The 15,740-nt window shown below is 38.8% G+C and overlaps 1 protein-coding gene, 1 long non-coding RNA gene and 1 pseudogene across 2 annotated transcripts in view; 1 reads left to right on the plus strand and 2 right to left on the minus strand.

Moving 5' to 3' along the window:
- LOC144646259 (uncharacterized) overlaps positions 1-14,407 on the plus strand; it is a 17,154-nt gene extending 2,747 nt beyond the window's left edge. Inside the window, exon 2 of the long non-coding RNA XR_013569375.1 lies at positions 14,216-14,407. This is a non-coding gene — a long non-coding RNA (uncharacterized LOC144646259). The remainder of the gene's footprint in view (positions 1-14,215) is intronic.
- LOC144646207 (BTB/POZ domain-containing protein 6 pseudogene) lies at positions 721-2,441 on the minus strand (annotated as a pseudogene).
- LOC144646180 (glutathione hydrolase 1 proenzyme-like) overlaps positions 13,467-15,740 on the minus strand; it is a 20,980-nt gene continuing 18,706 nt past the window's right edge. The window contains exon 11 of the mRNA XM_078505724.1: positions 13,467-15,278. Within this exon, the coding sequence (XP_078361850.1) occupies positions 15,012-15,278 (267 nt within the window). The 3' untranslated portion in view covers positions 13,467-15,011. The remainder of the gene's footprint in view (positions 15,279-15,740) is intronic.

The following is a 15,740-nucleotide window of genomic DNA, read 5'->3' on the forward strand; positions in this document are numbered from 1 at the left end:
ATGAATACAGATCAATTTCTATGGCAGAATAATACATAATCACCGAAAACGTGCACTTTCAGCATTACTCGCAAAGGAAATATAAAGAATTATATGGAAAATACAAGGTCTTCCTGCTCCTAAACGAATACGGTGACCCCTCTTTTTTATTTCAAAATTTAACTTCCCTTAAGGTAAACAACCAACTGGCAAAGTTTGGTTAGAAATCTATGAGCAGTTCTATTTCTAGGGAATCACCTTAAACGAAGAATAGGGAAATTATCTGGGTACATGTCAATGTTCTTTTATCTATTTATTTTTTGAAAAAAAAAAATCATATAACGGTGACCTAAACAAAAGGTAATTAAAACAAAGTATGACTTTGAAAGAACCTTTTCATGAAGTATATATAAAAATAAGTGGGGTCAGTGTTGTGTGGGCGACTTGGGAAACTATCATTCTCTTTTATTTGCTGATTGAAAAATTATCATCATCAGCATCAGCATCATCATCACATCCTTTATTTAAACACGATAAGATTTTAAGCACAATGCTTGTGGGGTCATGTGTAATTATATCATTACAGTGTAATTCACTAAGTCGGTAATTAAAACAAAGCATGACTTTGAAAGAAACTTTTCATGAAGTATATATAAAAATAAGTGGGGTCAGTGTTGTGTGGGCGACCTGCGAAACTATCATTCTTTTTTGCTGATTGAAAAATTATCATCATCAGCATCATCATCATCACATCCTTTATTTAAACACGATAAGATTTTAAGCACAATGCTTGTGGGGTCATGTGTAATTATATCATTACAGTGTAATTCACTAAGCACCAAAACCAAGACTGTTTTGCTACCAAATTCTAGACCAGCATAAAAACTCAAGACAGCTAACATGGTTTGTGCTGTAATCATATGAGTATCTCAAAAATTATAACAAAAAATCTTTGGCCTCATTTTGTCACTTAAAAACCAGAGCACAGGGCCTCTGGATCCATCACTGTCAGAAAATGAAACCCCACACTGAAAAAGTCCATATTGTTGAAATATTTATTCCTGATGGCTAAAGATGAATTCATGAAGTTGTCCCTTTGTTATTTCAGTTGACCCAAATGCTTTTTGTGGTAAATGGTTACCACTACTATTTTCAAACTTAAATGTAACACCTGAGCACTCAACAAGGTCATTACCATAAATTCCATAAAAAGACCTAGGGCCCTTTATGGCAGTTTCAATATGATACCTCTTAGCTTTAATTAAAGAAATTGGAGGGTCAAGCAGAACATCAAAGCCCCAGTAATTCTCTGATTTGTGTTGCACAGATGGAAATATATCGTTTATGGATGCAACAGTAGTATAATCAGGCAACTGCTTAATGGTAAGAGTCACAGAGTAATCACCACCAGCACTACCAAACAAATAGACCCCGTGAAACAGTATGTTTCTGTTTACAGAGAAAACTAGCGAACTTGTTCCGTTATACCAACACCAACCTGGCTTATTTGCCACCGAGCCAAATCTACAACATCGTTCAGGGAAACTATCAGCTCTCTTTGATACCGGAAATCCCACTGGAGAACTTTTTACTGAACCGAAATATTTGACAATGTCAGTGACTTCATCAAGAGTGAGTAATCTGCTGTCAAGAACCACACTGGAAAATTCTTCAAGCGTCATCAATGGGAAACGTATTCCTTTTACGATCTGCTCTCCGAGTATTCTTCTTTTTACTTGACCGTCTGCAACTAAGCCCTGCTTTTCCGATTCTTTTGTCGCCCATTGCACGACTCCTTTAAATAATTCCACCTCAGAAATGTGCAAAGTATCTCTTTCAACTATCGCTTCAAGTAAGGACCTCTGGATTGTCGCAAATCCATCCGATTTCACAGCCTCTTCTGTCTGTTCATCGATCACTTCCCAGCATCGTTGCACCAAGTTTTTCTCTTCGTATTTCTGAGCAGAGGAAAGAATACCGAAAACATTCGATGGATCTAAGTTATCTTGCAGATATTTGGTGCATTTATCAGCCAGTGAAGGCACTATATATTTCTTCGCCAAATACAACACTCCCATCACATTACTTCCGGTCAGGCTCACTTCATCGCTGTACATGTAGCAAAACAACTCCAACAGACTCTCGTACTCACAGTCAGGCAGTTCAATAGAGTCTCCAGTCTCCGCCAAATCACCGTAAAACATGGCTTCAAACACAGCACTGCTAATCGACAGCACGAACTTGTGAGCTGGAATCACTTGCTTACTTTCACTTTCGTCATCAGTCTTGCGAACAACAAACTTCACATCGCTGAAGAGATCGTTGTTGAACATAAACTTGCTTCTTTCTCTGATGGTGGGTTTTGTTGTTTGCCAGTTATCTTTGACGATAGACATGGTTTCTTAGGTGAAATTCAGAACAGACAAGTAAACAACGAGACCGAACAACGTGTAAAGAACGCAAGTCGCGCGTGACTGATAGTGCATCTCAAGTTTCGCCCGTTTCAAAACCTAGAGCAAGGGCCTGGGAATTAATCAATTATAATAGAAGATTAATATTGATCGATTAAAATTTCAAATGTTGATGTTCTTCTAAAAATTTTAAGGAGGCAGGGGACAGTTTCTGAAATAACTACCTTATTATAGGAATATAACGAAGCATTTTAACAACGCGAACAAAATGTACGCGTAATAGAATTAACGCGAATTTTATAGAAAATTTATGTTAGCATGCATTTAATTAACGCGAATTCTCGCGTGGTGTATGCTTACATGCAATTAATTAACGCGAATTCTCGTGTAGTGTGTGCTTACATGCAGTTAATTAACGCGAATTTGATGTGTAGTTATTTTTATAGTAACCTGCACTATTCAAAAGACAAAACAACAACGTCCTACAAAAGAACTTGAGGTCTAACTGAATTCTGATAAACCATACACAACAAAAATACTTAAACATACCTAATAGTGACTAATATTAAATGAATGGATCCAAGGGTGGAATACATCCCGCCCTTGTGCTTTCCACTGCCTCTGTTATTCCTGTAGCTTTGACGGAGAAGTAGATTGTTAAAATATTAATGCTAGAAAATAGTGTGATTTTAATTAACAATGACGTAAATTAAGATTACATGTATCGTTAATTTCCTATAATAAGGTATACATATGTGTACTACAAGATACATGTAATTTTAAGCTTTTTTTCTTTCAACTTGTAGTTTCGTCACTTTCAGTCATACCGACACGTTCACATCCTGGACAATCTTGTCAAAGTTCTGCTTTCGGTGCTATTCAACACTCTTCGCCTCTTCGCCAAAGTACCGCCGGCAGGAGACTCGAATATCTCCGGGACAAGAATGTACAATCAAACCTGTATTAAGCGAACACCGAGAGTAGCTAAAGTTAAGTTTATTCCCTTTCATTTATTTACTCGGACGCGGCAGACGCGGATACCTAACAAGCCCCGGCCGAGCTAAAAAGTTGCTGAAAACGTCATTTCTATTGTTTATATCCTGAATTAAACAGACACTCGCACTTGCCACCCAACAAGCCTGATACTGGAAAAAAATTAAGGAAGCTTTAAGATTGACCGCCGAAATGGTTTAAAGTCCCAACGACGGGCAGAGAATTCCTCTCAAATCCCCCGCCTATGCCTGGCCTCACTCCCCCTCCGGCCTCGTTATGATTTGCAGAATCCTTAGATCAGGTAGCATGCAACTCTCGCAATGTCGTACATAAATGGCTAGATACCCGTCAAAAGAACAAACAACATAAACAATGCCCCTAGCCCCCAAAACAATAGCGAACTGCTAGTACACTATATAGAGGACCAGTAGAATTACAAGCTTATATAGGAGGGCTGCTACACTTGTACACTACCGATATGATTGAACTGCTGTTGAGAATCAGGCCTCAGTCGCCAACAGCAGAAACCCTGCCAACAGTTAAGGGTTGTCACAAAACATTACGAATTTCTGTTACGTTATACGTTGGCCAGGCTATGGAAATTGCTGCACGTACACAGTACACACATATATCTCAGTGAAGTGAACTTGGGTTAAAAAAGGCCTTGAATTTATTATACATCCACTCAGTAACAAACAGAAAGTACAATGATAATTGAACAAACACCTTATACCTCCTATAAAGTTGGGCTTGTTATTGGCATTCTACGGTTGGCCTTTTTACAATTTAAAACTAATTTAATTAACGTACTACTAAATATATTTATTTATTTATTTATTTATTTAAGTCAATTTATATATTTTTATTAATTTTTTTTTTCAAAGGCAAGAAAAACACAAAGTATGTTTCAACCTATATCGTTTTATATTTTATTTTCGCAACTTTTAATATGCTTTTCCAAAATTGTATTTCACTATGAACATTCCTACATGCCCTAGATGTCATTTAGCCATTCCGTCAGTCATTTAGTCAGTCAGTCAGTCAGTCAGTCAGTCAATCAGTCAGTTAGTCAGTCTACATTATTCATTATTACAGTCCGGGAAACAATTTATTAGTATCCTATGTTGCAAATCTTGCCGATTTTACTACAGTCGAATATCTTTTATACAGACACCAAAGGGTCAGAGTTGAGTGTCCATATTATAGGCTCGATGTCCAGCCGCTTTTCGGGAAAACGAGCTCGCGGTCCTCCCTCTTGGGAAGGAACGAAGACAAGACATGAGAGAGCGGCGAAAATCGGTCTAGAAATTGCTCAAAATGGAAAGGAAAAAAGTTGCTTAAGGGTGAAAGTTGCTTGAAATATGAAAATTTACTAAAAAATTGTGTAAAGCCCTAGCTATATCTGGAGTCCATCGCTCTCATCATTAGGCCATCGTGACGCAGGTAAAGGGGATAAGGGGGGGGGGGGGCGGCGCATTTTTTGTTCCCCCCCACATGGCTCCCCTAAAGTGCTCACGAGACCAGCGCAGTTGTAAGCTCTAAGAGCTCTTGTTCACATTCTTTCGTGCAGATTTTATCCAATCAAAAGCCGTGGATATCTTGCAGTTGACGTGTGATTGGATTAAATCTGCACGAAAGAATGTGAATAAATTAAAAGTGGTCACACTTTTGGGCGCCTTGCTGTAATATTGATCGATTAAAATTTCAAATATTAATGTTCTTCTAAAGATTTTAAGGAGGCAGGGGACAGTTTCTGAAATAACTTTACATATGTGTACTACAAGATAATGTAATTTTAAGCTTTTTTTTTTGGGTGACCCTATTCGGAGGAATGGCGGAATGACGGAACGGCACGGCGGAATGGCGGAATGACGGAATATCCTAAAACACGGAATGACGGAATATCCTAAAACGCGGAATGACGGAATATTCTAAAACGCGGAATGACGGAATATCCTAAAACGGGGAATGACGGAATATTCTAAAACGCGGAATGACGGAATATTCTAAAACGCGGAATTGTGAAACATTAAAAAAAGAAGCAACAACAGCAACAAAAACAAACCAACAAAAGGAAAATTATATTTGCTAACTTTCTCAGACGGCGATATCTGCGGAGGCTAAGAATGTCGTTAAGAATGATTCAGGTACTTTAACTTGTGGATATTCGTTGCCGTCACAGAAAAGCCAACTTGTTTACAGCGGCTGCTAGCAGTAGAAAACCAGTAAACAGTAAATATACCCCATAAACGAAGGGTGGTTTTTTTATACATCTTCTTAATCCTTCGAAGGATACTCGAGTGATCGACTGGGAGGATTTCGTACAGAATTCTCGTCCCGCTCGAGACAATGAAATGTATAAAGTCAAGAGCCATAATCGATTATGGCTCCTGATAAAGTCGACGTTCGTTAACGAAGCCGTTAGAAAGAAAACGAAAGGGCCTGAAATTTACTAAGTTCGTACTGAGAAATTAAAAAAGGAAACCCAAAACAAGGGTTTTCCAGATGGTCACCCATCCAATAACTAACCCCGCCCAACAGGGCTTAACTTTGGCGATCAGACGAGAACCGTTGCTTTCCATGTCAGTGGTATCAGAAAGAGCGCGTAAATCAGCTTATAACAGTGTTAATCCAGTTAAATGGCTCCTGACTTTATACAGTTCATTGTCTCGAGCGGGACGAGAACTCTGTACGAAATCCTCCCAGTCGATCACTTTCGAAACTTTTTTCGTAGTGGCTTTTGTTTGTCAAAATGCCTGTTTGTGCATTTACATTTTGCTTAAACAGAGCCCCAAGAAATACAGAAAACAAGGAGTTTCGACTATTAAAATTTCCCGCCAAACTTCAGGCTGAGCTTTTTGACGTCACGCATACATTACCAGCTCCAAGATGGCGGCGTTCAGTTGTCGAGTTTTGGGAAAGATTTCGTAGGGTTATAGCGCACGTTGGAGGCTGAAATTTTGGTGAATAACATATCTTTGTATAAACTTTTTATTGGCGTAAAGAGAATAAATGGCCATTATGGAGTGAACTTCTCCTTTAAGAAGATGTATAAAAAAACACCCTCCGTTTATGCGGTATACTTACTGTTTACTGGTTTTCTACTGCTAGCAGCCGCTATAAACAAGTTGGCTTTTCTGTGACGGCAACGAATATCCACAATTTAAAGTACCTGAATCATTCTTAACGACATTCTTAGCCTCCGCAGTTATCGCCGTCTGAGAAAGTTAATAACCGGTATGCAATGCATACTAAGGCGATGACGTTCCAGTTAAGCAAGTCAGTATGTTAAAAATTCCAGACAAAGAACTGAGAATAGGCCTTTTGGGCTTTGTTTGTTTGTTGTCCCTTTTCAGACTATGTGGCACCACCCTTGAGAATCACTTCTTTCAAATTCAAACAAATGCTCTTGGTATTCAGATAGTTTTAGTTTTTTTACTTGTTTAAAAAAAACAAGTTCTCTGGGCAGCATCATGTGGTTTGAAATGGCAATTTACACTGTCAAAGCCAAAAATGTCTATTGAGTAAAATTGTGAGTCCAAAAGATATCCAAGTAATTGAACGCCGAAATTGATATCGTTGATTAAAGTGTGATTTACAGCAAGGAGCCCACATTTGTGACCACTTTTAATTAATTCACATTCTTTCATGCAGCCGTTTTCCAATGAGAAGCTGTGACGAGCTTCTGATTGGATAAAACCTGCAAGAAAGAATATGAATACATTAAAAGTGGTCACCTTTTTGGGCTCCTCGCTCTAAGTCAAAAGTTGAGACACTGAGTCATTTGCTATAAAGGAGGGAAAATGGGTTTGTCAGGTAAATAGAATTTTAAAATACAGCACGTTGTTTTCCAGTGGTGTTTTTAGTTGTGCATTCCAAGGTATGGTTAGTTTGTAACCAACGTTAATTAATAAAAGGCAAATAATAAGCTGCTTTGATCACAAAATTGGCAATTTAATTTGTACAATTCTAATATGATGTCTTTTATCACGACTTTTGACAATGGAATGCAACATATTTTGTAACTGTACTAGACAGCAAGGAAACTTCCACGAGTTTGGCATAAAAATATTGTCTTGCAATAATGTTCTAGATTGCCTCTTGTTTAAATATAGCTGACAGTTGCACTGACTGTACAATCTGTGACGTACCCTTTGTCCAGTAGGTCCAAACACTTAATACCATTTACAGGTAAAACACAGCGCAAGGAAGTACAAGTTTCCAGGAAGAAAAGTTGATATAATATCTTGATTGACTCTTGTTAAATTTAAATGGGGCTGATAGTTGTTTGCACTATCTGTACAATCTGTGATGCAAGCAAGTCCAATAAGTCCAAAATTTTGATACAGTACAAGTGGAGACTAGGAAGTAGAGTTGATACAGTGGTTTGCCAGTGATGAATTTGTATTGAGGGTCTTTCAGTAGTAAATCCAGAGATGTTTTACACCGTTTTTTAACTTTGGTGTTATTGCTACATGGTTTTCGCTGTGTTTTGCTTAAAATATATCTGCCATTCATAGTGAGGATTGGGCTTTTATTATGTACATATTGCATAGAGGCAGAATAGAGGCCAATAACCAGTTCCAATGCAATAGCTACATTCACACATTCATGGTGCTTCTTGACAAAGTGCAGATTAAACATACTGAAGCAATTAGGACAAAGCACAGCAATCAGTGGATTCTTTGAAAACTGTATCTTGGATGTTTTCTGATGTTGTTGTTTTTATTTCTGTTCTGTAAACATAATGAAAGAAAGAATCAATAGTTGAAAAAATTAATAATTGTTTAACACATATTTGTTTAGACACCAAGACTGATTAACTTCAACAATTTAATGCAACATAAGTAGTTACTAAATTCACTTAAATTTTTCTTTTTTCTGAAACACATCTTTCTACATGTACATTATATCTTTCTTAAATCATTTACTAGTTATCATAGCCTACAAAAATAAATGTATATACTCTTTTTTGGTTGTTAACCACACAGCTTTAAGGTCACTGAGGTGTGTCTCTAGAACACCAGTTTGGACTCTTGATTTATTTAGATTTGTATAAATATATGATCAATTGTAGTTCTGTTATCAGTGGTAAAGCCTGAAATAAGTTTGTTTGTACCCATATTTTACAATCATTTGTTAATATAGATTTACTGCTGCTTTGTACACCACTATTAAAATCAATGTTGAAATCTGACCTAGTAGTAAGAGTGAAAACGTTCTGTCGACAGAAGGGATCGCGAATGAGCTTTCTGATCTATAAATTTTAGCAAATTAAATACATTGTGTCTAGATACCCGGCAGCCGGGAAGTGTTTTCAAAATACTACATACCCGGCAGTCTGAAATTATTCTAGAATTTCCACGGAAAAACCAATCCAATCCTCCTCAAAACTATAGATCTTTGCTTAGAAATGCCAAGCGATTTCAATTATAGTTTTGGCTATGTGTTTGAGGAAATTTTCGAGCTTGGGCATACTACAAAATCTTGATTCTTCGACACTTAGAAAAAATTCGTACTCTGACTCCGGTGTCAACTCTTATAGAATAATTTCTACAAAAACTGAAGTTGAAACCCTGCGAGAGTATTCGATATTTGCTGAGAAATGCGAAGCGATTCTAAATAATGTTTTGCTTTTGTTGTGGACGAATTCTCTTGGCTTCGGCGTACTATAAAATCCTCGACTCACGGGCACGGTTGTTCAAAAGACTAGATACCCGGCAGTCAAAAATTCATGAATAATCAATACATTCAATATCCACAAAAAGGATCATTGAAACCTAGCTCCCGAGAGTATTTCAATAATTCAATTTTCGGTCGGAAATACCAAGCGAGTTTTTACAATGTCAGTTTGGTTTTGCAAAAATTGTACGAACTTTATGTGACTCACGGGCACGATTTTTCAAAGACTACATACCCGGCAGTCAAAAATGCTTCCCGTTTTTCCATCAAAATTTCCATTTGAACCTGCTGAGATGTCGGTGTAGAAATACCAAGCGATTTTCCAACTTAAGGCCTCAACAATTGCCTCGGCAAAGTAGTACAAAATAGCTACAAAACGCTTGAGCGTTCGGTTACGAAAGTCCGCCACCGATGTAACTTCCGGTGTGACACTTTAGTGGCGTGACAAAGGTGGCACGTGGTGTTGGTTTTCGCGCCAAAACGAACTCAGCGAAAGTACCGGCGCTTTGAAAAAGTCCTAAAAAGGGATACCCTTATTAGTTACTAGGTCCAGTAGGACCCAGACCTAGATCAACAGAACCTCAACGCTATTAGGCACACATTGCGAACTGATCTGAGAGTGGTCTCCTCACTGAGGGGACAAATCCCCTGAATTTGAAAAAATCTACTTAAGTGACTATATATAGAGGAACGCTTTGTATTTCTATTTAACCGAGAGCTTCGTCGCTTCCAACGCTAAGCCGTTTAGCCCACAGAAGAACTTCGTCGCTTCCAACGCTGAGTTCGTTTTGGCGCGAAAACCAACACCACGTGCCACCTTTGTCACGCCACAAAAGTGTCACACCGGAAGTTACATCGGTGGCGGACTTTCGTAACCGAACGCTCAAGCGTTTTGTAGCTATTTTGTACTACTTTGCTGAGGCAGTTGTTGAGGCCTTAAGTTGGAAAATCGCTTGGTATTTCTACACCGACATCTCAGCAGGTTCAAATGGAAATTTTGATGGAAAAACGGGAAGCATTTTTGACTGCCGGGTATGTAGTCTTTGAAAAATCTTGCCCGTGAGTCACATAAAGTTCGTACAATTTGTGCAAAACCAAACTGACATTGTAAAAACTCGCTTGGTATTTCCGACCGAAAATTGAAATACTGAAATACTCTCGGGAGCTAGGTTTCAATGACCATTTTTGTGGATATTGAATGTATTGATTATTCATGAATTTTTGACTGCCGGGTATCTAGTCTTTTGAACAACCGTGCCCGTGAGTCGAGGATTTTATAGTACGCCGAAGCCAAGAGAATTCGTCCACAACAAAAGCAAAACATTATTTAGAATCGCTTCGCATTTCTCAGCAAATATCGAATACTCTCGCAGGGTTTCAACTTCAGTTTTTGTAGAAATTATTCTATAAGAGTTGACACCGGAGTCAGAGTACCAATTTTTTTTAAGTGTCGAAGAATCAAGATTTTGTAGTATGCCCAAGCTCGAAAATTTCCTCAAACACAAAGCCAAAACTATAATTGAAATCGCTTGGCATTTCTAAGCAAAGATCTATAGTTTTGAGGAGGATTGGATTGGTTTTTCCGTGGAAATTCTAGAATAATTTCAGACTGCCGGGTATGTAGTATTTTGAAAACACTTCCCGGCTGCCGGGTATCTAGACACAATGAATTAAATATAACAACATCTGGCAGATATTTCACTTTTAAAATCGTTATTTCGATTCAATAAATACTTTGACAATTATGTTATTCCAACACTACGGTATTCAATAAAGTACAAGCAAAATAAACTTTAGATAGCTCACCTCAGCTGCAGTTGTCGCAGTACGTCTTCTGCACTTCTCGTCTTCAGTTAAAGCTCAGGTTACAAAGTCGCCAGGCAGTAGTTCAAATCACAAATAGTTTAGTCCCTCGACTTATAGGTGTGTCGATAACGTTTTTGTGTACTTTGATATCACAAAAAGTTTGTAAGTGAGCGAAAAAAATATCAGCTACTAATCGAATCAAGGCTTCTGGCTGTGAAAAATTCTCACATGCTCGACCGAACACTCCAAGATGGCGGACGCCAACAAATCTCAAACCATGGTCTTAGTTACCAGTCCTCTTCGGTTCGAATCATCACATCTTAAAGGTCAAATGAACAGAAATTTCGATTTTTGTAATTTTTTGTCCATGTGTTTATTAAGGGTCAAATAAACATATCCCAAAGTTTCAAAACAATCGGTCATTACATCGCAGAGATATTTCAAGTTGAAAAATGCTTTTTCTAGTCCTTCATAATCGTAAAGTGCTCGGAAAAATTGTCGGAAATAAAAACTTGTGACGTCATAATTGGTGTTTTTGAAGACGACCGCAGACCGATTCCGCAGACGGCACCTTAAAATCTAAATAAGTGACATTTCAAGCAGTTATTTCGTTCTGTTCGGCCGTTTTTCAGTGGATTGATTGTTGGTTGTTGTTTAGAGAGGCTCATTTTTTTTTAAATAGAATAGCTAAAGCACAAAAAAAGCTTAAAGTTCTGTTTGCTGTCGTTTTGCATATCATGTGAGACATAGGGATAATGCGCGCTGGTATGAAAACAAATCAGGAATCTATTGTTCTTTCTCATTAGCATTTAACGTTAATGAGCAGAATTATCTGCACGCGCGTTAACTATGCACGTGTGTTTTGAATTTTGGTACACTTCAAAGCCGTTCTGCACGCGTGTTAACTATACACGTGCGTTTTGAATTTTGGTACACTTCAAAGCCGTTCTCTGCCGAACAACAACGTGAAATGACGAAATTCTGCGTATTTTGGACAACGTCAGCCACGACGGCTAATTTTTGGTTTTCTATTTGGGGTTGAACGCTTTCTTTGAATATTCAGCGGGAGCTAGTTCTTAAAGCGATAAATAAGGAGAATGCGTCCGGAAAGCTGGGAGATTCTCAAGTAAAATATAAATTCATTTTGCACCAGACGTTGTCGTTGACGTTGGCGTCGGTACGGTCTGCGAAATCGGTCTGCGGTCGTCTTCAAAAACACCAATTATGACGTCACAAACTCGTTCCATTCCTTCCATTTCAGTGCGCAGTCATTCAAAAACGTTTTCGTGAAGCCTTCGGAAATCTTCGTATTTTTTGCTATAATTCACGCTTTAAAGCTCGGAAAGCAAAAATTTTTCTTAATTTTACTCAATAATGGATAGTTTTAGCGTTTGGTTGTATAAAATGGCATTTTGAAATTTCTGTTCATTTGACCTTTAACACGAAGAATCCAAAATCGCTTTATACTAACATGATAACATTAGGCTCGAGACTACGTCCTCGCCTAAAAATTAGAATTTTCCTTTTGTTTGTTTGTTTTTGTTGCTGTTGTTGCTTCTATTTTTAATGTTTCACAATTCCGCGTTTTAGAATATTCCGTCATTCCGCGTTTTAGGATATTCCGTCATTCCGTGTTTTAGGATATTCCGCCATTCCGCCGTGCCGTTCCTTCATTCCGCCATTCCGCCGAATAGGGTCACCCTTTTTTTCTTTCAACTTGTAGTTTCGTCACTTTCAGTCATACCGACACGTTCACATCCTGGTCAATGTTGTCAAAGTTCTGCTTTCAGAGCAATTCAACACACTTCGCCTCTTCGCCAAAGTCCCGCCGGCACGAGACTCGAATCTCTCCGGGGACAAGAATGTACAATCAAACCAGTACTAAGCGAACACCGTATTAAGTTGAGAGTAGCCAAAGTAAAAATTTACTTCCTTTCATTTATTTACTGCAACGTTTACCTTTATTAAGCGTACGCGGACACCTAAAAAGCCCCGGCCGGGCTAAAAAGTTGCTAAAATGGTCATTTCTATTGTTCATATCCTGAATTAAACGGAAAATTGCACTAGCCACCCAACAAGCCTGATACTGGAAAATCTTTGAAGAAGCTTAAAGAAGTTTTAAGATTGACCGACGAAAGTCCCAACAAAAGTTCCAACGACGGGCAGAGAATTCCTCTCAAATCCCCCGCCTATGCCTGGCCTCACTCCCCCTCCGGACTCGTTATGTTTTGCAGAATCCTTCGATCAGGTAGCATGCAACTCTCGCAATGTCGTACATAAATGGCTAGATACCCGTCAAAAGAACAAACAACATAAACAATGCCCCTAGCCCCCAAAACAATAGCAACTGCTAGTACACTAGAGGACCAGTAGAATTACAAGCTTATATAGGAGGGCTGCTACACTTGTACACTACCGATATGATTGAACTGCTGTTGCGAATCAGGCCTCGGTCGCCAACAGCAGAAACCCTGCCAACAGTTAAGGGTTGTCACAAAACATTACGAATTTCTGTTACGTTATAGGTTGGCCAGGCTATGGAAATTGCTGCACGTACACAGTACACACATATATCTCAGTGAAGTGAACAATACATGGCTTAAAAAATGCCTTGAATTTATTATACATCCACTCAGTAACAAACAGAAAGTATAATGATAATTGAACAAACACCTAATACCTCCTATAAAGTTGTTTAAGGCCTGGGCTTGTAATTGGCATTCTACGGTTGGCCGTTTTACAATTAAAAACTAATTTAATTAACTTACTACTAAATATATTTATTTATTTATTTATTTAAGTCAATTTATATATTTTTATTAATTTTTTTTTTTTCAAAGGCTAAAAAACACGAAGTATGTTTCAACCTATATCGTTTTATATTTTATTTTCGCAACTTTTAATATGCTTTTCCAAAATTGTATTTCACTATGAACATTCCTACATGCCCTAGATGTCATTTAGCCATTCCGTCAGTCAGTCAGTCAGTCAGTCAGTCAATCAGTCAGTCAGTCAGTCAATCAGTCAGTTAGTCAGTCTACATTACTCATTATTACAGTCCGGGAAACAATTTATTAGTATCCTATGTTGCAAATCTTGCCGATTTTACTACAGTCGAATATCTGTTATACAGACACCAAAGGGTCAGAGTTGAGTGTCCATATTATAGGCTCGATGTCCAGCCGCTTTTCGGGAAAACGAGCTTGCCGTCCTCCCTCTTGGGAAGGAACGAAGACAAGACATGAGAGAGCGGCGAAAATCGAGCCTAGCCATGTTATGGAAGTGTCCGTATTATTGAAGTAGAGATTATATAAATTTGGTTTCTCTCGGACCAAGCAATGGAGGTGTGATGGAGGTGTCTGTATGGAGAGGTTCGACTGTATCCAATTAAAAAGTCTCGGAAGCACTCGCGAATAATCCGAAAACTGTCGTATCAACACAGGGGGGGGGGGGGGGAAGTATACTTCATGTTGCTTAGCAACTCTGCTGGTTAAAAAATGGCGGGCACGGTCAACTATTGAAAATGGATTTCGCCCTCAACTAAGAGTGTTTCTCCAAATTGACTACATTCTTGAAAACTTCCCCTTCACACTACCTAAGAGAGGCGGGCCTGTTCGCAAGTAGTCTGCAACGCAGGAGCATTTTGGACGATCGGGCGCTAAATATTCCACCGAATGTTTAAAGGGCTGGGGCCTGTGAAAAATGGACAAGCGAATGAGGGGGGGGAGGGGAAGGGGAAAGAAAAATACACCACCAGAAACGCCTGCACTGCAGCGGCTAGCTCACAGGCTGTCATTTATATAATGTGAATGCTGTTTCAGTTATAGAGCGGTTTTCACTTGAGTGTCGAAAGTAATTTGCATTTGCTTTGGTTTTGTATTGCTGCGCTTTGTGATCTTTAAGATTGGATCAAAAATTTCGTTTTATTTATCTCAACCAGCTAGAAGTTAAACCAAAACCAATCGTGACTCGCTCGCGCACGTTTTCCCGCGCTTCATGCCGGCTATTTGCTTCGTGTTTTGATTGGTTCACTGAAATTTATGTCTATTGTGATTGGCTAGTCGGAGTGATTACTTTGGTTTTTTTATGACACCCAATTGAAAACCGCCCTTACACGACCTATTTTATTTTGCCTCTTTTTTAAAATCCTGCAGCCCAGGAACCCTTTCTAGGATCTGACTTCCCATAAATTTTCCCATCAGGATGTGTGGCCGCCGCCTGTACAGCGGCGAAATTTGAAAGAGGTCCAAACTTGTGCCTAAGCTTCTTCAGTCCTGCTTGGATGTCGAGGGGCATCGGGTTCTTTTCTTCGAGGCGAATGTACATCGGTAGTAACTGATGGTGGAGCCTCGGCTCAACTACTGCTTGTGACAGAGTTCGGTTGAACCACAGGTAATTCATCGCAACCTAAATCGAAAAATAGACACATTTTCTAGCGCAATTTGGAGTAAACTTTAAAATGCTCTAGAGTATCATTTCATCCTAAAGAAATCTTTGGAGACTTCTGCCGGTGATCGTAAATCGCCAATAAACAGGATATCTCTCGTGATCTTCGATCCGGTCAAAAGCAACAGTGGCTTTCGCGGGCTAACTCTGAAAATTGTTGTTATTTGTACTGGAGTTACAACTTTGTAGTTTTGTTACACTTTTGCGTTACAGCCACTAAACGGATGCTGAATGAAATTCAGAAACCAGAATTTTATCTTTCAGTTACGGAATACATTGTAACCCCGATGCCTGGGGGCTGGGAAAATGTTTTCAACTTCTACCAGCGGCCGCGGGAGCGTAACCCATGTTCATACTCGTAAATCGTTAGTGGAAACGTTCGCACCTCCTAATGGATTCCCTGTGCATTCTCCCTTTGAAGAG

This window comes from Oculina patagonica, chromosome 3, assembly GCF_052425735.1.
Source record: "Oculina patagonica isolate OP01 chromosome 3, crgOcupat, whole genome shotgun sequence".
Taxonomy (NCBI): Eukaryota; Metazoa; Cnidaria; class Anthozoa; order Scleractinia; family Oculinidae; genus Oculina; species Oculina patagonica.